The following is a 23629-nucleotide window of genomic DNA, read 5'->3' as shown; positions in this document are numbered from 1 at the left end:
TCCAATATGTGTATTAAGTTAAGACACTGGAGTTTCAACAGAATATATGGGGCCGAATTTGTTAAAACTTACTTTGGAAATAGAGCTCATGGGTTAAAAACAGACTAACTCTTTAAGAAACACACACCTTCCATAAATAAAAAACAAACAAGAAACTGAAAAACTCCATAGAAAGCGTTAAACAATGACAAGCAGTGTAAGAAAGGAGCGAGAGGCGTACCTCTGACGATTAAGTCTGCTGCTGCTGAGACAGTGTCAACTTCAGTGTGCACCATGCACACATACTTCCCAGAATGCTTTAGCTGAATGTTCCTCACCATCAGGTCACCGGCAAATCCCTGATGACAAAGACACATCCGTATAAAAGTCTTGGAGAGGGGGACAAAAAACAGCAAAAGTAGCAGAATCAAAGTCAAAAACAGGAGTATGGAAAATCCTCGAACACGTTCAGTTTCTCTCTCAATAAATCCTGCATAGAAGAATCTTGCAGGAATTCACCACAGGACTACTAGGAAAAAAAAGAAAATGACAGTCTAGCAAAACAAATTAATTCAGTTTTCCATTGTAAGGAGGGCCGCAGAAAAACGGCCTGTTATGAAACAGCTTTCTTTTCTTTGAATCAGTGTTTGCTGTGTTCAGCCTACACCCTTTCAGCTCAGATGAATGGCTCTAGTAAAACATTCCAAAGCTGCTTTCTGCACTTAACCGTCATGTGCACGCGCGCACACACGTAACTTTCAAGAGTTTTTTTCCACAGGAAGACGCAGCAATTCAGAAATCACTCGCTCCGAGTAAAAAGCGAAGGCGAGTTACTAAGCAGCTGTTGTGATTATGTTCAGTGTGGAAATGTCAGAGCTGAGCGGCGGCTTCACCGAGCCTGGTGAGCTCAAGAGGGAGCATGAGGCTGATTGCAAAAATTTAGGCTCCTTTTGTTCAGGAGGATGATTGATTTGCTCGTAGACCGAAATCACCTCCGGGCTGGAGAAACATCATCCCTGTTTGCCTCTCAGACGCAACACGCTAACATCTGCTGGCGTGTCTGAGGTACGTACACACGCCTTCTGCCACGTGGGCTTTAAGGCAGAGGCCACTCACCGGTAACCTCCTGGGGCCAGGCATTCAAATGATGTGTGCGCACACAAACGCCACGCCGTGCGCCTTTTCCCACACACGTAAACTGGTATTTATGAAAGAGGAATGTGTGGTGAGAATGTGCCCACATGAGAGATTCATTTTATCATTCTTCTTATTTACACTGGAGCCATTACTTCCCAGTAAATGATCTCCTCATCTGATCCTGAATTGTGACGCATTTCAGAAAGTCTGTTTCAATATGAGCACTATCAATAAATCATTGGTCATCCTCCTGATGTTTAATAATGATGACTGAGGTATTAACAAGAACATATTTCAAAGGTACATGTGATGAATATGGGCGCTACAGATGACACAATGACATTTGTTGGAGTCAGTTAAATTGAACTTTTTTTGGTTAAACTGCACATTGACCATTCTTCTCATTGGCAGGTCTAATGAGTGATGGAGCAGGTCTGAGTATTGATGTGATGATGAGTATTGATATACCAAACGGATGTTTAAGGCCATTTCTGCGTCTAATCCTGGCTGACTGTGGGGGTGGAAATCAAGCTTGTGCATGTGCACCCATTTCCACAATGAGATTTATAAAGCAGGATCAGGTGGATAGCTTTATAAACGTGACAACATGCATGTTTTTGTCTTTGTGGGTAAACATTGTGGTAGTTGTGAATCTACACACAGATTAATGCATCTGGGCCCTGGAATCTCTGCTGCAAGTGCTCAGATCCAAGAAGTAGTCCGGTGCAAAACCCCGCTGCACCCTCTGCAAGATCTCATTTTTATGCTTTGCTTTTTTTTGTATGGATAAAACAATCAGGCTTTAGAGGTGCTGGTAGGGGGGTTTTGTGACCTCTGACCTGGAATCAGAATTCCAGTCTGTATTTGTGCTAAGCTAACCTAACAGCCTGCTAGCATTAGCCTTATATTTAATGGACAGACATGACAGTGGTATTGATGTAATGTCTCAACTCTCCAACGGGAAAGCAAAGTATATTTTCCTTAAACATGTCGCATCTCATTTGTTTAATCTGGACATAAACAGAAATATAAAAACAATAATTTGTGTATTTACTGGGGTTTCTTAGGTGCAGTGATTTTCCAGTGTCTCCTGACACGCTGCTGTGGGCAAACTCCCAATGACATACAGTATGTTAAGATGCTGCACCTATGTGGGCTTTTAGTGTGTGATTTCACAGGTGTGAAACCAAAAACAGTCATTGTCATCACTTTGTGTGCTGGTCAAACAAAACGGGATATAACGTGTTAGTGGTGAGCATTCGAGCTGCTGGTAGAAATAATTTAGAAGTTTGGAGAAAGTCAGTTGAGCTGTTTCTCTTCTGTGCTTTTAGGCTTTATGCTAAACTGCACTAATTTCCTCCTAATTGCCCTTGCCAAACGTAAAAGTGTATTTCCAAAAATGTCAAACTATTCCTTTAAGATTGTGTACACCTCTCTTTTTCTGCTAGACTCCCGGGAACGCAGTAATCTTTCCTAATTTTCACTCTCTCAGAACTGCCGCAGAGGCAGATGCCTACATATATTTTTAATCTAGGTTTAGATGTAGAATCAGGTGGTTGAGAAGCATTCAGGAAAACTCACTGCACAAGGAAACTTAACAATTTCTCCATTTTCAACATCACAGACTATCATAGACGGTAAGTGGCAGAAAAACACAGCTCTCTGTAAGTATCAACTGATTTTCTTTGACTTAAGTGTTCGCCCACATTAAACATACCCCTCCAATCAGCTCAAAGTGCTCCTGCCTGTTGAAATCAATGGCTTTCCCATTGAAAAACCACTTGAAGATGGGACTCAGGGACGAATCACTGGACACCTCACACGGCAACACGAGGCTTTGTCCCACGGTGGCGTCCAAGCTCAAGGGAGGAACTACAATCCTGGTAGGCTCTGCAGAATTATGGGGGGAACAAAGAAGAATCATGAGTGGCTGTACGTTGCACTGTATCTATATAAAACCCAGCCAAATGAAGAAGGTAATAAAGCTTAATTTGCCCAGAATAGTGAGACTGATCCTGCTCTATCAGTGTAATTAAGTGACCTTAAATAACTTCACTTAGGAAGCGAATGCCTTCCATAACTCAGTGATGAATAATTAAACACACTGCAATCACAATGTCAACTAGAAAGAAAGAACTCTCTCTCTATGACCGTCATTATTTAAAAACCCAAATCTGAAAATGCTACAGCAGCTCTTTTTAAATCAAATGTTGGTGACAAAATATTCCTCACAGCTAGAGACGGCGGTGGTTTGCCCCACTCTGCTACATGAACAATAACTCACAGCTGACAAAACCACGGATGACTTATACGTCTGTCAAACCGGCGGGAACATAAAACGGCTATATATTTCATTATCAATTTCATGCTTGAGCTACTATTTTTTTTTCCCGTAACAAAAGTTTAAACCCCTGGCTTAAAAGGTACAGCAGTGGAAACCTGTGGAAAAGAAAGAAATACCTTTCACCATCAGCGTTCCTGTGCTGCTGGATGCTCCAAAATGGTTTCTGGCCACGCACGTGTACCTGCCTCCATCAGCCTTAGAGATGTTGGTGATCCGTAGAGTCCCATCCTGCATGATAGTCTGTCTGAGGAGAGTGACAAAACTGAAACAGCCCATCACAAGCTCACGTCTCTCATTTGCTTAGAACTTATTTAGTTGTTATTTGAATGAAAAGTGATGATAGGAATCAAATCAACGACTTCCCAGTTGAGACATGGCGTCATTCCTCAAGCCGTCTGAACTTTTCCCCATTCATTTCATTTTGAATGAAGGCTTCAGAGTCTATCCCGAAAGTCTGTTTACATGCCTCAGAAGATAATTATCTGAGCTGAAGCAGAACAGATTTGCTGTAGGGTCAGCAGAGTATTGACAGTGCGGTAGCTTAAATGCACGTTGGATACGCAACGGGCCATCAGGGCCGGGCGGGACAGCGAGGAAGAGGAGAGCAGCACTGGAGAGAGGCAATTTGAATGGAGTTTTTAGCTGCAGCCTTATCAATGCACAACACGTGGTGATACTATCAACATGCTATGAGCCATTTCTGAAAAGTAATAACATGGGCACATGCATGCAGAGGTAACCCCACCTGAAAAAATGTCAGGCTGCTCTCATGGGAGAAATTTCCATTGTTATAACATTTCTCCGCTGGAAATGTGTGCATATATATGCATATATATGTACATATGTATGCGTGTATCTATCTATCTGTCTACATATATATATATATATATATATATACACGCAGAGAGAGATTATACCATATATACATCGAGAGGGAACTTTGATAAAATTGTTTAAAATTGCTTCCCATAATAATCTCAGCATAATTAAGAGACAAATGAGAGAAAAAGATAAATGCTATGTAAATCTGTTAATGCACTAATCACTCGTAAAATCATTTTTTATTTCTTGTGCTTTCTGATACTGTCTCTCTTTGTTGTTAAAATGTTTTTTTTGTTTTTTTTTTCCAAGGACAGCATTAATAGTGAATATACCCCAAAGCCCCTCACCAGTGAGGGAGGGCGTCTGTGTGTAGCCTGAGAGCTGAAACCAGGGGCAAAAAGGCCAGAAAGCACTCGTTGCTCCTGTGGCCGCTGCACGTGAAGCTCACTGCTTTGAGTGCGTGGCAATAATCGTGTAAATGTATCAACATATTTATCAACTCAGGCCTGTTCTCATATTTATTGTGGTAGCAGGACAGCAAGACGCTGCTCAGACAGACTGTAGTGAGGAGATCAGTCTGAAACAATATAAGTGAGGGGACACATACATTTAAACAGTGAGTGGGACATGTTGCCCACATACTCAGCAGAAATGACACCCGTGTTTATAATACTTCATATTCCAGCCTGGAACAGTTATTTTGGCGCCTCTGCACATACAAGTTGGAAAGCATGTAAACATATGCATAAATGAGGCAGATAATGCTCTCCTGTTGTGACCTTTGGATGCAGTAAATCAAACAGAAATGCTCCGCAGCCAGCTCAAAAATCAAACAATTTCACATTGGTTCCCGAGAATAAATATGCATTCACTCGAGCCGAGCCGAGACCCAGAGAGCATGTCTGACACGGGGTGCTTTGCCCTGATTTATTGACAAAAATATCAAACACTGAGTGATGGAGGCGCACTGAGAACATGACCTGAGGGGCAATGAGCTGCAAAACAAATAGAAACGTAAAGAACTATCTGCTTTGTAGACAAACTCCGTTCCATGCTGTGAATTTCTATTCTTTCACAAATGCGCTGCCTGGGTAACGCCTGGGTAATTTGTCTTCCCTTCCTCATGACCGACCCATGGAAAGAACATGATAACTAATCAATCCCACGGGTCACGTGATGAGCCGGGTCCGGTGAGTCATGGGAAGTGTGTGGGAGCGCGGCTGCACACGTCGATCTGAGCCGCAGCCCGAAAGAAAGCGAGACAGGCACGAACAGCAAGAGAGCAGCTACACAACGCATCTGACACCAGCTCGCAAATTAAAAGTGCAAAACGAGAGCCGGCATATGCTGCACTGTTAAATAGAGAAAATAAAACAGCTCGCTGGTCAGTTTGTCTTGACTCTTTCCTGCAGTCCTTTCAGCATCTACACTTTGATAGACAGAAAATGTGATACTCAAACCACTATTTGTTAACATTTTACATTTCCTCTGGCTGATGTTTTTGTTGTGGTCTGCAATAAAACATTTAATGAGTGGTTTTCCAAACAGAATGGACAGCTCTTACAAAATAAAGGAGCGTTTTTAGTGGAGTGAGAAAATCATAATCAACTGAGTAAAATCCCTTATTATCCAGCTGAAGCCATATAAAGTCACACACACTTTTTTTTATTATTATTATTACGTGCTGCTGATCAGTCATGCATATTTAATGATCTAGATGAATGAGCATTAAGTGTATTAAGCAAAAAGATTATATTGCACACTTTGTTCCGATCGCCTGCCAGCAAATTAAGTGACTAGAAATGCAGTGAAATAACCTTCCTCCTGGATTCAGCTGTTACAGGCAAGGATTTGCAACTTAGGGACACAAATATCAAAAATTAAGAGGAAACTTGAATCGATCAATTCCAACATTCTGAGAGAAATCAAATGTCTGGAGTTTCACCGTCAAAAGACTCGAAAGAATAATTTTTAACATTTGAATGTTTGCAAAATTGCTAATGGTAGAGGAACAGTGTATGGACTTGTTGGTAAATATGACTGATAATATTGAAATTTTGGGTTGTGATTAAAAGAAATACGTGCCGACTACCTCAGATTATAAATCGCAATTAACACAATTGACAAGGTTTGCAAGTGGGAAGCCAGTGGGATTATCATCCTTTTGCTGTTTGGTCAACATCATCTCCGGCTGACTTTTTTTTTTGCTTTTCAGCAGACCTATAATAAAACCAGTACCCTCATAAAGTCTCTCTAATATGCACTTAATAACTGCATGATGTTGGGCTAAAAGACTGAAGCTAAAGCTACACTTTCCACGCAGAATTCAGCATCCTCACCAGCTGATGATCCATGAAACAGAACTGTTCATGTAGGGCAGTGTAGCGCTCGTTAGTCCTCTGCATGTATGATTGGGGAAAATACAAGCGTTCACACTTTTCTTCAAATTTCCAAATAGTATACTTTTAATTTTAACAAGAAAAAAAACTTTGGGGAGTTCAAATAAGCATAAATTTAAAACTTTTTTTTAATATCTAGTTATTTATTTTTGCTAAACGCCTTGAATAAAAGAGGACAGCTTCCCTGACCTTAACGTTCACAGCTGTCCGAAACAGCTCCCTTGAGAATTAAAGCTGGTGATTTTCACACGGTGTCAGTGGCTCCGCTGTGTTAATGCACAAGATAACTGATGACGCTCAACATATGCATAGAAATCCTATTACATTAATTTGCAGATGCACACTATGCCTTTAATTGGAGGCTATTTTAATGTCAGAATGGCAATACTTGGGAGGATACTTACTGAGGATACATGAAAAAACAAAAAGCTCCAATTAAACTTGGTTTGGGGAAAAGTATTGGAGAAATATGCATATTCATAGACATTATAAATTGCCTAGTCTGAAACAGCTAATTGGTCAAAAAAAGTCGAAGTTTCAGACAAGACAAATCTGAAACCAGACTCTTTTATTGTGTTACATGTTTTCAGTTGTGTATCTGATGACGTGTGAGCATGCTTAAAGGGAAAACTCCAGGATACTGTCCTTCCTTCTCCACTAAAAACGCTCCAACATTATGTCACTCGGCTAAAATAGCGAAGTCAGTTTGGAGCATCTTGGCGAGGGTCAGATCTGCCTTCAGTCCCACAGTGCCGCAAGTGGATTCACGCTGAAAAGTCATTTCCACTGATGGCTGACAACCACTAAACTGTTGTGATGTTTTCTACACACAGTTTGAGTCCCTTTCCTTTTTTTATACCTCTCTCTCAGTTAACCTGCCCAGCTCCTGACTTCCTGAACCGACATGAGCCTCAGCCCGCTCTTACACCGAACATTTAATGAAAGCAGCTCTCATGGTGTGCTTGAACTCTGTTGGTTCTTAATGCGAGTATCAGTCTCTGATCAGGCGGAGTGCAGCAACAAACTGCTTCTTTTAGCTTGTAGGTGTTGCCTGAGACCTTAAATCACGACACGGTGTGGCCCAAGGTAGAGTTTCCCTGAAGGATGCAGTCAGATTGTTTTTCTCTGTGGTTTTCACACAGGAAGCGTCCCTGCAGGACCTCTGCTCTACATCCAGCACTCTGAGAAACTGTGGGCCACTGGATGCTTTTAACAGCTAAATCATATTGTGCTTTTCATCACGTGCCTTGAATATAGTAGGAATAATGGCTTCATTCTTGCATCATGTAAAAAGGGACCAGGTAAGCAGTCATATGCCAAAAAAAAAAAAAAAAAAAAAAAAAGTATTTGTATGTGAAGAACAGGTGTCTAACTAAAAAAATAAAACAAAATAAATTAAATTTTCTTGGACCAAACAAGGCTGTTACGCAACGCTGCCTTCCGAACTCCCCTTGAGCAGAGGCATAAATAACAGTGAGTCCAAGGAATAAAAATGACCACAGGAGGAAACCCTTTAACAGATGCCATCAGTAGCATGAGCAGCGGTGCATACAGTACCCTACCTCTTGCCGTCCTTCAGGAGCTCGCCCCCTCTCCACCAGGAGATTGTGGCCCTGGGGGAAGCGTGGGGGCGACACTCTAAGACCACCTCGCCCCCCCTCTGGATCACCGTGGACTTCTTCACGGGTCGCCGGGTGAAGTCAGGTGGGGAGGCTGAGGAACAGACCCGTGTTAAGGCCATTTGTCTCGCTTTGTGGAGGGGCAACAGCTGCGCATCAGCAGAAATGTCAAGTGCATCACCAGCAATTACGGAAATTATATTTCGCCACCAGACTGGCTTATTGTATGAAAGAATTATGTAAATGACAGAGCGAGGCCATGGCTCACTGAGGAGCTCCAGCAGCCTCTTTTTATTTATTCATTTACTTTCAGAAACGAGGCAATTTCATTCCACTGACAACACAGCGTACCGAGAGTACGTCTCTGCCTTCAGTTCAATTCATTGTAAATGATACAGAGCAAGCAAGCTGCTTACCTACAACCTTGAGCTCAGCGCTGGCGTAAGCAGCTCCGTGTTCATTGTCCGCCACACACTGATACATGCCAGAGTCCAGCAGGCTGATCTTGGATATGGTCAGTCTACCAGCTTCCACATGGATCCTCCCCTGCAAACCAGACCAGCTGATTAATGTTTGACAACACCTTTCTCTGGTTTGTTTACTACTTTTTTTTTGTTTGTTTTTCACAAGATGAATGCAAGCTTTTGGATTATCCTTTGCCTTAAGGGTTTCCAGCATTTGCTAAGCCTGAGTAAGATTAGTCACTGAATGACTTCTAAAAGCGACCTCTGCAGTATTGTTTGAGGGAACAGTGCATTTTTTCGTGTCACAGCGAGGTCTCAAATTTATTTTAGAAATATCAAATGTCAGTGCTGCGTGTGGTGTCTCACCTCTGCTGTTAGCGGCTGGCCGTTCTTCAGCCATTTGTATGTAGGCCTGGGCTTGCCCATGGCTTTACACTCCCACTGCAGATTAGCATCAATTGCCATGTGAGCATCTTTCAGTGTCTGGACCCAGTGCAGATGTTCAACATCTGTGAAAAATATCAATGAATATGAATATTTATTGACAAAAATGTCAAGGTTGTATTGCAGAAACACAGTATTTAGTTTTACCAATATCTGATTGCCTTGTAATGAGTAGGAACGGATGAGTTTAATGATATCTTCTTTTAATATGCACTGTTAAGATAAAAAATGGATTGCAATTACAGGTCAGTGTTATCTGTTGTTTCCCAGAAACACTGGGTAAACAGTGCAGAGCAGATTTCTTTAAACTTGGGTGGAGATGGGTGTTTGCTCTTAATTTGAAGTCAATTTCGGTCTCATTTTGACTGCCGGAGGGGTTTTTGAGTCTGATTTACATACATGAAAAGGCAAATTTGCACTACTTGTTCCATTCAATTTGCACTCGCAATCTGCGTGTAATTAGTTCCTGATTTACTAAGTAGTCAGTGCCTGGAACTGACCTGCAGGCGCATTCTGCAATAGGTGCAGCTCATGGACTGGAGATCAGCGAGTTCAGAGCAGAAATGAAAATGCGTTGTGCTGCAAATACTAGAAAACGATGCAGTTCAACTCCATCAGAGAAAAAACAAAAAACTTCTATTACTCATTAAATTACAATACAGCCTGACCCGTTGGCCTTCTTGCATTATTAAAGCAACAGGGGTCAATAAACCAAATGATAAAAGCAGAATGCAAAGAAAATTCAGTTTACACAAGGGCTGCAATCAGAGATGACACAGCTGGGAGAGAGTGAGTCACTACAACACTGAGGTAAATGTCACCAAATTCAAACTGTAAATGTCTTAACAATAAAAAGCACTGTTGCAGCCTACAGTGATTTCACACGTCACTGATCACTGAGTTCAGGTTTAATGAGTACAAAACCATAAAGCCGTTTTCCTCCTTATTTGATGTTCTAAAATATAGTTAAGTTATTATTCATTTAGCCATTGTTCAGATTCAGTATTACTGCCCTCTTTTTCTTTCAAATAATCTATTTTCGTTATGTAGCTTTCGCTAATTTATCCATTCTTTTTGCAAGCGAATTCATCAAGGGAGCTGTTTTCTCGATGTTTCTCCGGTGTGCTCAGTTTTCATCTGCTTCCTCAAGTTTCTCCTCTCCACCACCACCCCATTCTCAAGACAACTGCGTTATTTATTTCGATGTATTGCCCTTCTAAAATGCTGCATTTTCCATGCAAAAGTGGAGTGCATGATCAACCACGAGGAACTCCTGCTCTTTCATGATCTGACCTTGAAACTTTGAGGGGAGACGTGCACTTTACTGGTGACAAACAGAGAGCGCTTCTCTTGGAGCAAAATAAATAAAGTTAGACTTGGTGCTCATCTCAACTTCTCGTCATTGTAAACCAATGCTCGTGGGAATTACACTTGATGAGAAAATATCTTAGTCCAGTCACATAGACTGAATTCTAAAATCTAAAACAGGCAGAGATTTCCACTATTTAAAGGTGTCATTCATGTCTGCCTCCACAGTCCAGTCACCAGAATAAAATGTTGGCCTTGTACCTTTCTGCAAACCACAGGCACATATGTTTCATACGTACAATATCAGTGTTTCTGCAGCAAGAATCAAAGTGACGTATTCAGATTACAGGTGCATGTGTCAAATATGGGATGTTGCTTTCAGTTTCTTTTGATTAACATAAAACTTTTTAGAGTAGCTGTTGCACTGGTAGCAGCTAACAGGGATCCAAGTAAATAAGCAAAAAAATCAATCTTGGTGTAATCATGGAGTCAGAGTCAGTCAATAATCGGGTCTGCATACGATTATAGTAAGAATCAGAGGATTCGTGTCCATGCAGGACTTTGGACTCGGAACTAAACTGGACACATCTCAGCAGTTGTCCGGTCACTGGCTTCCTGTGAGTCACAAAACTCTGAATCACTGCTGCTTGTCTTTAAATCTCTCACTTGTTAAGGACCTAAATACATCTCTGAGTGTCTTTCAGCAAATGAACCCTCTCAATCTCTCAGGCTGTCTAACTCCAAATTTAACATGGAGAAGCAGCATTTAGTGACTTTGCAGCAAAGAACTGGAACAAGCTTTGACTGTACTCTTTTTTTCCACTGCCTCTGAATGAAAAATCAGCCATAATCATTTTCCACCTTGTACTTTAATTCAATCCAGTTTTTGCATTTTTTATTTCTTTTACAGGGTTTCTATCGTTTCAATTTGCGTTTTGTTTTTTCATGGCTTATCACATTTTGTATGCATTATGCAAAGCCCCTTGAAATGCATTTCTGTATGAAATGTGCTGCACAAATAAACTTGTCTTGCCTTCTGTCAGCACTACTGACGTCAAACTGGATGGCTGCCGTCTGGGACACGCAGCCTGTGCGAGCAGCATGTGTGCGTCGTGGACCCTCTATTCATTTCAGCGCCCGTGTCAACAGGTTAGAGCAGCCACACAGCGGCTCACGCGTGGCTGCACCGATCTAGAGATTTGGAGTCTCGCCTATTTCATCCTTATGACGCATGCGTTTCTCAGCAAAAATAGACAGTGGAAAACGAACTGCTGACAGTCCACTTCAGTTTCAGTGTCTACATCTGTAGAAATTGCTGCAGACATGACAGGATTCTGAATGAGCGTGAACAAAAATCACATTATCGTCATTTTTGCTGGCCATTATCAAATGCAAACTCCATATACAGTACAAGTGCAGGGCTGTGTGGACATCACAGGCATGTGATCTGCAGCAGTTCAGCGAGGTAGCCGTTGTGCACAGGTAGAGGTGGGCGGTGTGTCCCAAGCCTCAGGATCAAAACATACAAAAACATAACACCAAAGATCTAAGCTAACCTAATTTACAGACAGATATCCATCTTTTCCAGCTCCTTATTAACACATACAGCAGACAGGAGCGGCAGGGACTCTCACTCATCTCCCTGCCTATAGAAGACAGCTCTGGAAATTCACTGAGGCTTTCCAGTGACATACAAGTGACTCATTTGAAAGCAGTTTGACAGCTGGTTCCCTCTGATTCTATGGAGGTGGCAGACTTATCCTGACATGAGTAACCTCTTTTTTTTTTTTACTTCAAGCCGCCGGTTAAACGTAATATGCAGCATGCAAGGAGAGGTCTTTAAAGTTACGATCACCAAAAAGCACAGATAATGAGCACAAATGAGGCCCAGAATCGTGCTGATATTTCACACTGAGAAAATGACTCAATTATTTTAGATAGGACAATCACTAAAGCACTTGTGATAGTGTTCTGAGAAATACAAATATTAAATCATTCTATAGTAACGTGTTGATTAATTAATATAAAGTAAAGAGAAAAAGATTAACACTCATTTTCATGCAACAGGAAGCATATAGTATACATACTGTGAAACAGGAGTTGCCCTCTGGCAACATTTCGTCCTCTGCTGTTTTCGGCCACACACTCGTACACACCAGCATCCTCTGGGCGAAAATATGGGATTTCCAGAACACCACTTGAGTGGTTGATTTTGATCTTGCCAGGGAGTGGATTTCCATCAGCTCTTCTCCATGAGATGGAAGGCACAGGGCTGCGGAGGTCACACGGGAAAGGTCACGTTGGCTCACACTGGCCAGAAGGACTGCTGCCATGTTTGTCGGCCTGTTTGTTCTAATAGAGGATGTCTGGCCGCTTCTCAATTCTGACAGTGCTCTGGGATGGGTGGAGCTGCACCGAGCGAATGTTTCTGACACTTACTTTCCTAAGGCGAAGCATTCCAGCTTCACTGATGATCCTTTAGAGACGTGAAGGGTGTCAGGGAACTGAACCTCAATCTTCGGCTCGTATTCACCCATAACCACTGCGTGACGGATAAAAGCAAATCACATCAGTCAAAACACAAAGCTTGGACATGCAGCTTCCTGTAAGTCATGCAGAGGATGTGGCGCAGATGACGCTGGCAGAGAGCGAGCGTGCGCGCTGACGGGGTATAGAACAGCGTTTGCTTTAGCGGATGGGTGAGTTTGGATTACATATCTGCCTCTGCTCAAATCTGAAGTGGTACACATAAACGCTCCTGATGGGGTTTAGCATGTGTGGGAAGCTCCTTGGTGTGCTTGTGTGTGCCTGCGTGCACTTTTGTCAGTGCAGACTACATTTCTGGTTATGCAAATATGTGCCTTCATGCAGATACAGAGGGTTTCTCGCACACACAACCCTGCATAGTTCAGAGGCTTTGGGATGGTGCAGAAACCTCGCTTAGCGAAAGCAAAAACAGTGTCACACTAAAGACAAGCGATTTATCTCCGAGGCTCACCCTCCCGCCGACAGCGTGTGTCAGTTCAGTGCGCGAGATAACCAGGAGGCAGCAGAGGCGAACTGAGGATGCTTACCGTCCCTCCGCACCACCACAGGGGTTGGAGAGCTGAACACTGTGGCATTGGTCATCATGTTTCTCACCACACACGTGTAGTTCCCAGCGTCTGAGGCTTCAACTTTGGCTATGTACAAGTTGCCTGTCCTCTGAGAGATAAAGCGACGGGCGTCCTGCTGCAGGAAGCTGCGCTGTCCGTTGAAAACCCATGAATATTTGATCTCTGGGAGAAAAAAAAAAACAGACCCAACTTCCAGTGACATTTCCAAAATGACCAGGATATTAAGACATGTAGGACATATATGGAAAGAGATATCATTATAAATAAATTATGATTCTATTCTGTTTCTTACTTTGCTTTTCAGCAACAAATCCCATAAAAAACACCAATGAATTGACTGTACAAAGGATTGTCTGTGTAACCAAAGCCTTCCTATTTTAAGGCCTTGCAAAAAGTTAATGGGTCCCATGATTCTGTAGCTGAGCGGAACATGTCAGCAGAGTTTTAACTGCGAGAGGGAGCTGATCCGATTCTTCAGATTTGATTGGATCACTCAAAGGTGGGTGTGGCTTTGGCAAGCTATGGAGCTGTAGAGAAATCAAATCTGTAGATGACCCCATGGCCTCGACCTGATCTCCCCTCACCAACCCAGAGAACAAAGACAAATTAACTAATAAAAAAGCCATGCTCATTAGTATGAAAGTCTTCATTCAAACACACACTTCAGCACACATGATATCACTCTGCAAGCCACTATGGCAGACAAGCTAATGGTCACACACAGCTTTCTACTTGGTATATTAAAGTGCAGGTTAGCTGGTCGCCTCAAATCACCTTTGATTGCACACATTTATGTGTTCACTCCTGAGCTCTGCAAGAGTTTCATTTCAAGAGAAAAGACAGGGGCTTTGTGCTAAAAACTAAAGACAAAAGGAATATTCTTTGGGACATACATTTGGCCTATACCAAGCAATAAGAGAACAATTCAGGCAGGGACAAAGGATTAGAACTGGGGTTAATTCACTGGCCCTTTGAATACAAGACATCAATAAGCCCCATTGTTGCACTGACTGACCCGTTCATTTATTATAACGAACACTGCAACAGTAGTTTCTTTTGAGTTAATCCAACACTTTTGCCCAGGTCTTGAAATACGCTTTGTCACGCTCCTCGGCTTTAGCGTCTGTGTGCAACGGGTAAAGCCTTCCTGCCAGAAAGCCCTTCTAACATGTGGTTCACATGGTGAAATGGTCACAGTTGTGAAACGCTAGGTTTGGTTAGGTGTTGTAAGTACTTGATTAGGTTTAATAAGACTTTTTGTTTGGCAGGACTTTTTTCACTGTCACTGCCTAACATTGCTGCTGCCAGGTTTACAGTGGAGTTAGTTGACAGCCTGGTGTGTGTCATATGGCGCTCAAGGGTACCTTGAGCGTCGTATGAGACACCGTGGTGCGTGGCAGTATGTTCGTATTTGATGACCTGGCAATGAGACCAGGCTCATCAATCACCTGCTCCTGCCTCCTACTGTAGGGTCAACTAAACGTGTATTAGTCACATCGGAAGATAGTCCCCCAATAATCTCACTTTTGCTTGAGCAACATATAAAGAAAGAAGTAACACATGAGAATATTATATAAAGAATGTAAGAATACAGTATATTTATGACTCATTCTTAAAGACTTGTGCCTTCAGTAAGAATGAGCTGGCTTGGAACTGAGTGCCACAGACTGGGCAGGGAGGTGGGAAAGTACTGAGAGATGGACTGAGGTTGAGTTCAGACAGACAGCAGCACTCAGCAGTGACATAATGCAGCCCACCCATTCTTTTCAATCGGACCTGTGTGTTGCTCAGCGGGGGTGTCGACACACGGGGCCCCAGCAAATGAATGCAGGTTCATCCTGCATAGACGTAGATCCTGGCTCAACTTATGCAACAACACAGTGGTAGCGCATGAACACGGAAACTGTGCTGTTTAACTCACGGTTGTTATAAGCTCTGTCTTGTTCTGTTATGAGCATCGGTGGAACGTGTTCGCATCCTAAACGCTCACTTCAGACTCAGTGTTGATCTTTTCACGTGATTTGTTAACAGTAAGAGAAACATAGAATGACTCCTGCCTTTTCTTTGGAGTGAGAACACAGTCACTGTCAAGTCAATCAAAGATGGAATTCACAACAGATGATCTTTATCGTAGTCTGTGTTATAGCTTTTACAGGTAATATCTATTTTACTTGTCACGCAGGTTAATGAAGAGGATTCATGTCACAGTAAGGAAAGGAGAGGAATGATAGGAATGTCAGCGTTTCAGCGCAAAACACATGCACAGCAGCAGAGAGGGGGAGAGATGTCTGCAGGGACTGCAGAGTGAACTTGGCTATTAGCAGCCGTCCTGTATCAGACATGTGACATTCGGCAGTCAGCCCTTTTGACTGGGCATACGGTAAAAAGTCCCACTCGCTTCCTTGAGGGAAAACAGTGAATTAAAATCATTACGGGGAAAGTCAGGGCAGAAACTGACAGACCTTTCATGATTAGGGACTATCAGAGACCGGGTCTGTTTAAGAGCTACGGTCTCACAGCAACAGAGGACTTGCAGGCACATAATCTCATGTCCTCTGACAGAGTTTGACTGTTAGCACGGCTCCTTTTACACCACTTACCTATTGATTGCTCAAAGAAGCTTCAGATGGCTCCTCTTTTTAATAAGGTGCGCCACTGTACTCTTCAAGTGGTGCATCAACAACCACTAAAGGAGATTTGACATCATTCAAACCTTGTGGCAATAAAAAAACACCCTTTGCACCATTTTTCAATTTTAAAACACCTCAAGCTAGCATTATCGTTTAGCGCAAATCCCATCAAATGTGTGACTATGCTCTGTTTAAGAGGAAAAATAAAGAGATGGAGGCTTTTAAAGGGGGAGGGAGGGAAAGCTGGAGGGAAAATTGCTAAAGTGTGGAATCCCACGTGGCCGCAGGATTCATCTGGCAACAGAGAGCAGAGAAAGGCTGGTACGCTGGCGTGAAATTGTGCTGGTGGGCACCGAATGGCTGCAGGAGTGCGGACCACTTTGAGGGTCTGCTAATCAGCAGCACACAGACACATGAGCCGACTCACAGCTGTGCCACGGGATAAACGCTCCCCCGGCCACAGCAGCCACCAGCAGCCCTTATTTCCCAAAGATAACCTGCCCACATCAGGAAAAAAAAATGACAGTTGGGGAAGTGGAGCACCGGAGACTTTATAGATGACAGCATGGTCACAGATCATATGGGCGAGAAAAGTGAGCTCAAGGTTAAGAAGTGTGACGCTATGAAGGATAAATGTGAAGGCACGGGCCTGTGCAGGTGGAGCGGTGGCCGGTCATAAAAAAAGTTGTGACAGATAATGAGAAGTAAGGGGGAAACAGTGAGTCAGAGCTGGAGCAGCGGAAAGAGAAGGTGGGAAGGTATAAAAACAAAAGAGACACAGCAGTGTTACAGGGAGATAATAAGCAGCAGAGTGAGGAACAATAAAGATTGCTGAGGCAAGCAAGAGTGCGAGACTCCGGCAGACAATGCAGAAGAGTTAGGACCGAGCGCTGTACCTCCGTAATGGGGTGGAGGGCCGCAGAGCAGAACCACCGCTTGACCCTCTCTCACCGACACCGTGTTCCTTGACTTCCTGCTGAAGTTCTGCAGAACTGTTGAATGAGAAATAAAAAAAAAAAACAACAGCTTTTCAGGGTTTGACAGCTGTAATAACTTTACCCAGAGGTGATGACCAGGGAAGGGCATTTCATTCTGCGGAATATTTCCCTGTCCTGTTCACATTGCTTACAAGTCAAACCGAGAGTCGCCTGTTATCATCACAGCACGTGCAGGAGATTGGGCGGAGGGGGCACCCGGGCGCTCCTCACCAATCGAGCTCGAGAGATTACTTCCACCTTTAATTAAATGCTGCTGTGCTTGTGTGAGAGAATGAACGGCGGGAAGGCATATCAATCCCAAAGTCGTAGAAATACCAGCCAAGTCCCAGGAGGGGTCGAGCAAATATCAGCAGTGGTCAAATCATAACGGGACTGATTAGAAATCCTCCAAATCAAGACATGCGCTCCCCTTCTCATGTGCTTCATGTACTCCACTGGTGTGAGAGACGAGCATGAAAAGGATCACATTTCAGACCAGAGAACTGCCGTTCAGTCAGAGACATTTTCACATAGCATTGGACGTCTTTGTGAAGCTACTTTTGGGAATCTTTGTTCGCGCCTCATAAAAATGTGTGATGAACAAACATCACACAAAGCAAACATTTTGAAGTGTGCGCTGAACGTGTGGATTATGCCGGGTTTTCGAAGACACAGGAAATTTAGCTTGAAAGGACTCATGGCTCTCTAACAAACCGCTGCAGCTCAGCCAAATGTACTTCATGTACAGACTCCCTCATCTCACCTGTGCCACACACGCATGTGGGGTGGGATAAGAAATAATACATTATCATACATCATAGGTGGGGCTGTGACAATGATGGCCAATCACATTCACTACTTTCATCTCCCTCAAACAGAGGACTCATACAGGGAATCCTGTATAATCCTGTATAATGTGCAGCAGCCAGGAGCAGATGATGTCTCTTTTTAAACTGAATCCATGTCTTTGGACGTGTTGAAGATCCAGTGGTCATCATGTTGTCTGTGCATGCTTATCATCACAATGCACCATATCATAATCATCTGCAGCTAAATAACACTGTGGTGCATTAAATAAAATGAAGGGTGAATTAAAAGTGCTGTCTAGTTTTTTTATGTTGTATATTATTGTTGTTTTAATTCAGTTAGATTTTACTGTTTTATATATAAAAAATGACTGTGGCTGGATGGAACAGATACCCGCTGCCTTCAGATGGCTCTGAAAGAATCTCCAGAGTAAAGGAAAGGCCTTCAGTACAGGTTTCAGACTACCAGTCGTTATACTTTACTCTGTCAATGTAGAATCAAATGTTGTTGTCTGCATGCATGATCATTTCTGGTTGAAATACGCAGAATAAAAGTGGAAAGCCAAACAAAACATGAAGGAGGGTGTTTGTGTGGTTTCAGAGAGAGGTGTGCCTTTGCCAAAGAAAGTCACCAAAAAATTATGCACACATTATTATGGCTAATATTAAGAGCTCTGAGCTGGCAGGCGGTGGACTGTGTAAACAGCACTCATTCTTTGCACCAAGACAGCAGTGCGCTGCTGGTTTGGCATCGCCTCTGTTGCGCCTCTTCTCCCACTGGGCCGCACTGAGAGTCAGGCTCGCAGTGCGAACGAAGCCCGAGACACCAAACCAACGCATCTGAGGAAGCATCCTCAGTGTTTCAAACCCTCTGCAACATGAGAATAGCTCCCACAGTCTGTTACCAACTACTGGCATCTGCTGTATTGTTTAAAAATAACACTGAGCATGCTAATGGAGCTATTTTTGCATATTAAGAGGGTACTGTTAGCAGGCTGGCATCCAGATGTTGCTATGTGAATATGCAATGTAAGGTCAACATACTGTGTGAACTCACAAAGCTTTACTGTCATTCTTAGACCCAATGGTGGAAAGTAACTCAGTACAAGTACTCTATTTAAATAGAATTTTAAGGTACTACTTAATTTAATATTTCAATTCTGACCTACTTGCTGCTGTACTTGTACTACATTTCAGAAGTATTGTGCTTTTTACTCCACTATATTTATCTGACAGCTGGAGTTACATTACAAATTAAGAATCTACCAACAAAACATATGAGCGCTTTATAAAATACGATACGATGCTATACATTAAACTATCTGGCAGTATATGAAGTAGTTAAAAAGTGTTCCGCCTCCACCAGCTGTAACATTAAAATAAAGCTTATGTGTTACAGCATAAGTAATAATATATGAACTCTCTGAAAGGGCCCATTCTGGCCAACAACTACTTTTACTTTAATACTTTAAGTACATTTTGCTGTTAATACTTATGCACTTTCACCTCAGTGAAATCTTGAATGTGGGACTTTCACTTGTACAAGAGTATTTTTACAAAGTGATACTGCTGAGCACTTCTTCCACTACCAACTATACCTACAAGCATGTTTGTGCTCATTCACTCCATTAGATCAGCCAATTATTTGAGAAAATTTAATCAGCAACACTTTTGATAATCATTTAATCACTGAGGTTAATTTCTTAAGCAAAAAAGGTCAAAATTCTCTGTGTCTGGTTTGATAGTTTGCATTACACTGAATGAATGGATTTGAGATTGTTGGTCTGACAGAATGAGATATCTGGGCTCTGGGAACTTGATGAATGTTTTTCACCATTTCATAGAACAATTAAACCAAATGATTAATTAACCGGCTGATAATGAGAATAATCATTATCGCAGCCCAATTCTAAATCATTTGTCTATTTCGTCAAGCACAATATTACAATGAAGCAAAGGGAAAAAACAACACAATTCCATGTCTGTAATAGGATGTGCAGTACACAGAAAAGCAGGACTCACATGCAAACTGGACTTTTGCCTCCCTGCTGACAACTGTCCCAAATGTGTTGGTGGCAATGCACTGATACACTCCTCCATGATTGATAACATGAGGATTATTGATCAGCAGGTTCCCCTCGACGAGGCTGTAGTTTGGATCGGACTCTGTGTTTATTTCTCTCCCATCCACTTTCCACCTGTAGATAAAATGCACAAAAGTACTTAGTGTTTTTGGTGAGGGGTTAATTCACGACTACACCCGGTCTGCTCATTCTGGGGAGGAAACTTCATTTTCAACTTTCAATTAAGTATTTGGAAAAAATCCAGAAAACACAAGGACACACATGGTTAAAACATGTAATTACCCCCCCTACTTCTAATGAATGACTACACTGAAATGCAAATGTAGCCAGAACAGGACCACAGCCTGGTATCATTCAGCACTTCATCCCACACATTCACTGACACTACACACTGGTCTCACCAGACAGTCAAAGGGCAGTCAAAGCACTTACCTGTAACGTGGAGGTGGGTTTCCTTTAGCTTTGCAGTTAATAAACACCTGCTTGTCATCAGTGCTCAGTGGGAAAATACCGTCACTGGGCTCCTGGGTGAAGACAGGACCGTGGCGCGTATTCTCTGTGTTGAAAAAAAACATTAGCTGCACAATAGTGTTGAGCAAGTGATACTAAACAAATGCAAAAATACATCACTCAGTGCTCAGGAAACTGTATATGAACTGCACCCATATAATTAGCTGTCAGCACGGCTCTTTGAGTGGATTCTGCATTCAATAAACCCTCTTGTGCGCATGTCACGAGGCAGATAATGTGCTGCGATGAGAGAGCAGTTAGATGAAGATAACCCTGTAGCATACAGGCTAACTGGCATATTCTATGCAGCCTTCAACACAAGCCCTGAAGTTGGGTTTTACTTTTCTGACCTGATTCAGTGTCAGGACGCTCGCATGCACACAAGTCGTTTTATTCATACCAAGACTATGGTCATGGTTTGGCTAAAGTTCCTGTTTTCTTTGATTGAAAAGTTACTGTTGAAACTGAAGCACACTTACAGGAAGAGGAGAAGAAGGAAACATTGAGTGGCTATTGTGGCACAGATAAATCGACTGTTCGCTAAACCTCTCCCACCTCAATTATTATGGCAACACCTGCCGGGTTTTCCTTTCTCACACATTGCATTGCTAGTTGGCAATAAAAGCAGCAGGTCGCATTAAAAATTCAGTTTTTGAAAACAAGTGGTCCTTGAGTTCAGACAGAGGGAGACAAAAGCTGGCCTCACATCCAAAGGTGGCGGCTGCAGGCTTTATAGAGTAAGATAACACGAGTGCTATTTACTTGCGGTGTTATTATCTGTAGTAGCCTCGCTCAAGTTTACAAAGGTGTTTCACTGAGAGCTAGATCTGCCACTCTTTATTTAAACTCATGGCTAGCATGTGGTTGGCTCTGTGAACTGTCAATCACATGCACAGACTAAAACACAGACAGAAGCCTGTCTCAGCTATATTACATGTCAAGAGTGATTAGACACACCGACAAGTCACCCAGCAGGCTAATTGACGTGATTTATTTCATTATGAGCTTAACGCAAGAGAGTGGCAATATCAGAGTACTGTCTTATTCTGCTTATAACCTAATTATTAGAGGCTCTGCAAAGCTGTTGTCTGTACGTGTGTTGTTTGGACACGTGTGTCTGCTCAGTCAAGCTTGTTGTTTTGGTTAACTGCAGCCAAACGATCAATGCACAGGAGTAATTAACCGATGTTGCACTAATTACTCCCGTGAAATCCAATATTTCTTCAATAGATCCTGGAACACTGGTGTCCACCATCCCTTTCCTCTGACACCGCAGATCATACGCCGAGCTGCACGCCGTTCATTTCCCTTTTTGTGCTTTTTTTTTTATACATCCCTAACCTTGAGCAGGACAAACAGAGCTCCCTCCCACATTATCATCATCATCATCATCGTCATCATCCTCCTAATGAGAGTGGGAGTCTTTGCCTCAGGTAAGGGCCTTGTTTCCCCAGCCTCTGAGGGAGGTGCTTCAATTTTACCCTGGTTGCGATGTCCTTTAAATTAAACAAATTAATGAACCTTTAATAGCTTGGCTGTTTCACCCGGGAAATGATCCAGAGGTGCGTGTGCATGCTTGAGAACAGGTTTGCCCGGTAAACACACCAGCTGGACTGACCGATTGCACACATGAGCACAAACACATTCATAATTAGTTTTCATGGGAATGCATACCAATGTGAGCTCAATAACAGCTGAATGTATGTACAGCAGAGCACGCACAGACCCTGGATGTACCCCAGTGAAACTGCTGACTTGAGATGAGATGCTAAATCAATGGAAATGCAAGCATAACACAACTATAGACCGCACTCCATATGCTGTCGAAATTTAAATGTATTTGTTTGATGACTTGTAAACAGTTGGATTAACCTCAGTACACAGTATATCCGTCAAATGTGACTGCCAACATTAAATCTCACTCGCTTGTATAGGCCTCACAGGTTACGTATCCAGACATTAAGTGAGAGCTCTTAGAGAGATTTTAACTCCTGAGCTGTGGCTCATACAGGTATTTGGGAACTGACGACTCATGTTGCTCTGTTTTCCTCCATGCAGAGAGGAGCAATCCGCCACTCCGTGGGGATCTATGTTTCTGAGGATGGAGTAAGGAATAAATTCGTGTTAAGAAGAGAGTTAGTGGGGCTTTTTATTGTGCTTGCCATATTTCACGTGAGTGGCAGCAGTTGGACATAAAGCGAGAAAATTGCATAATAAAACAGGGAGGCATATAAAGACCAGAGACTGAATCCTCTCCTTCTCTCTTAGTCTTTCTTGAAATGTAAATGTTGCAGTGAGCCACGCTTATCACAAGTGATCTGAAAAGAAAATGTAAACTCTGGTTACAGTTAACACTTCATTTCAGCATAAGCTTTAAATTCAAATGTCTGGCTCTCTTATTTTGCCCTGAAATGCCCTGCTAAGGCTTTCAAAGTCAAGTGTTGTTTGGGTTTGCCCTTTGAGAAATGGTTCTAGACTAGTATCTGGGCCTTCTAGATACAAAGCTACTAAAATCATGATCCCTTCTGAGATCTGCAATAACTCCCCCTCAAATGAAATGATAACCTAGACATGTGTGAGCAAGAGGAAAACCATCCCTGTGCGAGATGCATGCATATCAGGTGTGTCATGAAAGGCGACTTGACTTGGTGCCTCACCAGCCAGGCACTCTTTGAGTGACAGAAGGATTAACAGTTCCCATGGCAACAACATCTTCATTTTCCAAGGTCAAAGATTCTCCTTCTTCCCATCCAGTTGCCAGGGAGTGGAGAATATTTCTTAGGCAAACGCTTCTCTGCTTGGCTCTGGAAGAAAAGGAGGGCAAATGGGCACTGTGGGGTTGAGGAGCTGTAGCCTACATCAAGCCTTCTGTGGGAAGAAAAAAGGAAAAAACAGGCTGGAACTTGTGGAAAATCGGTGAGTCATTAATAATTCATTCAACCAAATAAGCAGAGCAAAGATCCCATGCCGAAGGGCCAGCTAGTGGCTGA

General features: G+C 42.6%; 1 protein-coding gene across 2 annotated transcripts in view; it reads right to left on the bottom strand.

Annotated features, from left to right (window-relative positions):
* The window catches only part of LOC121614801 (contactin-4), a 42656-nt gene extending 19299 nt beyond the window's left edge, over positions 1-23357 (bottom strand). Inside the window, exons 1-13 of one of the 2 annotated variants that reach the window (XM_041948895.1) lie at positions 23297-23357; positions 20562-20685; positions 20068-20243; positions 17159-17254; positions 13591-13794; positions 12956-13058; positions 12604-12788; positions 9131-9273; positions 8717-8846; positions 8244-8394; positions 3577-3704; positions 2834-3006; positions 221-338 (exon numbers count right to left, since the gene is read on the bottom strand). In XM_041948895.1, coding sequence (XP_041804829.1) covers positions 221-338; positions 2834-3006; positions 3577-3704; positions 8244-8394; positions 8717-8846; positions 9131-9273; positions 12604-12788; positions 12956-13058; positions 13591-13794; positions 17159-17254; positions 20068-20243; positions 20562-20685; positions 23297-23357 — 1792 coding nt within the window. Of the gene's footprint in view, positions 1-220; positions 339-2833; positions 3007-3576; positions 3705-8243; positions 8395-8716; positions 8847-9130; positions 9274-12603; positions 12789-12955; positions 13059-13590; positions 13795-17158; positions 17255-20067; positions 20244-20561; positions 20686-23284 lie in introns of both variants that reach the window. The other variant, XM_041948888.1, reaches the window with a different exon arrangement.
* Between the last annotated feature and the right edge of the window lie 272 nt (positions 23358-23629).

Source organism: Chelmon rostratus, chromosome 2, assembly GCF_017976325.1.
Source record: "Chelmon rostratus isolate fCheRos1 chromosome 2, fCheRos1.pri, whole genome shotgun sequence".
Taxonomy (NCBI): domain Eukaryota; kingdom Metazoa; phylum Chordata; class Actinopteri; order Chaetodontiformes; family Chaetodontidae; genus Chelmon; species Chelmon rostratus.
Note: the sequence above shows the minus strand (reverse complement) of the source record. Positions and strands in the feature narration are given on the sequence as shown.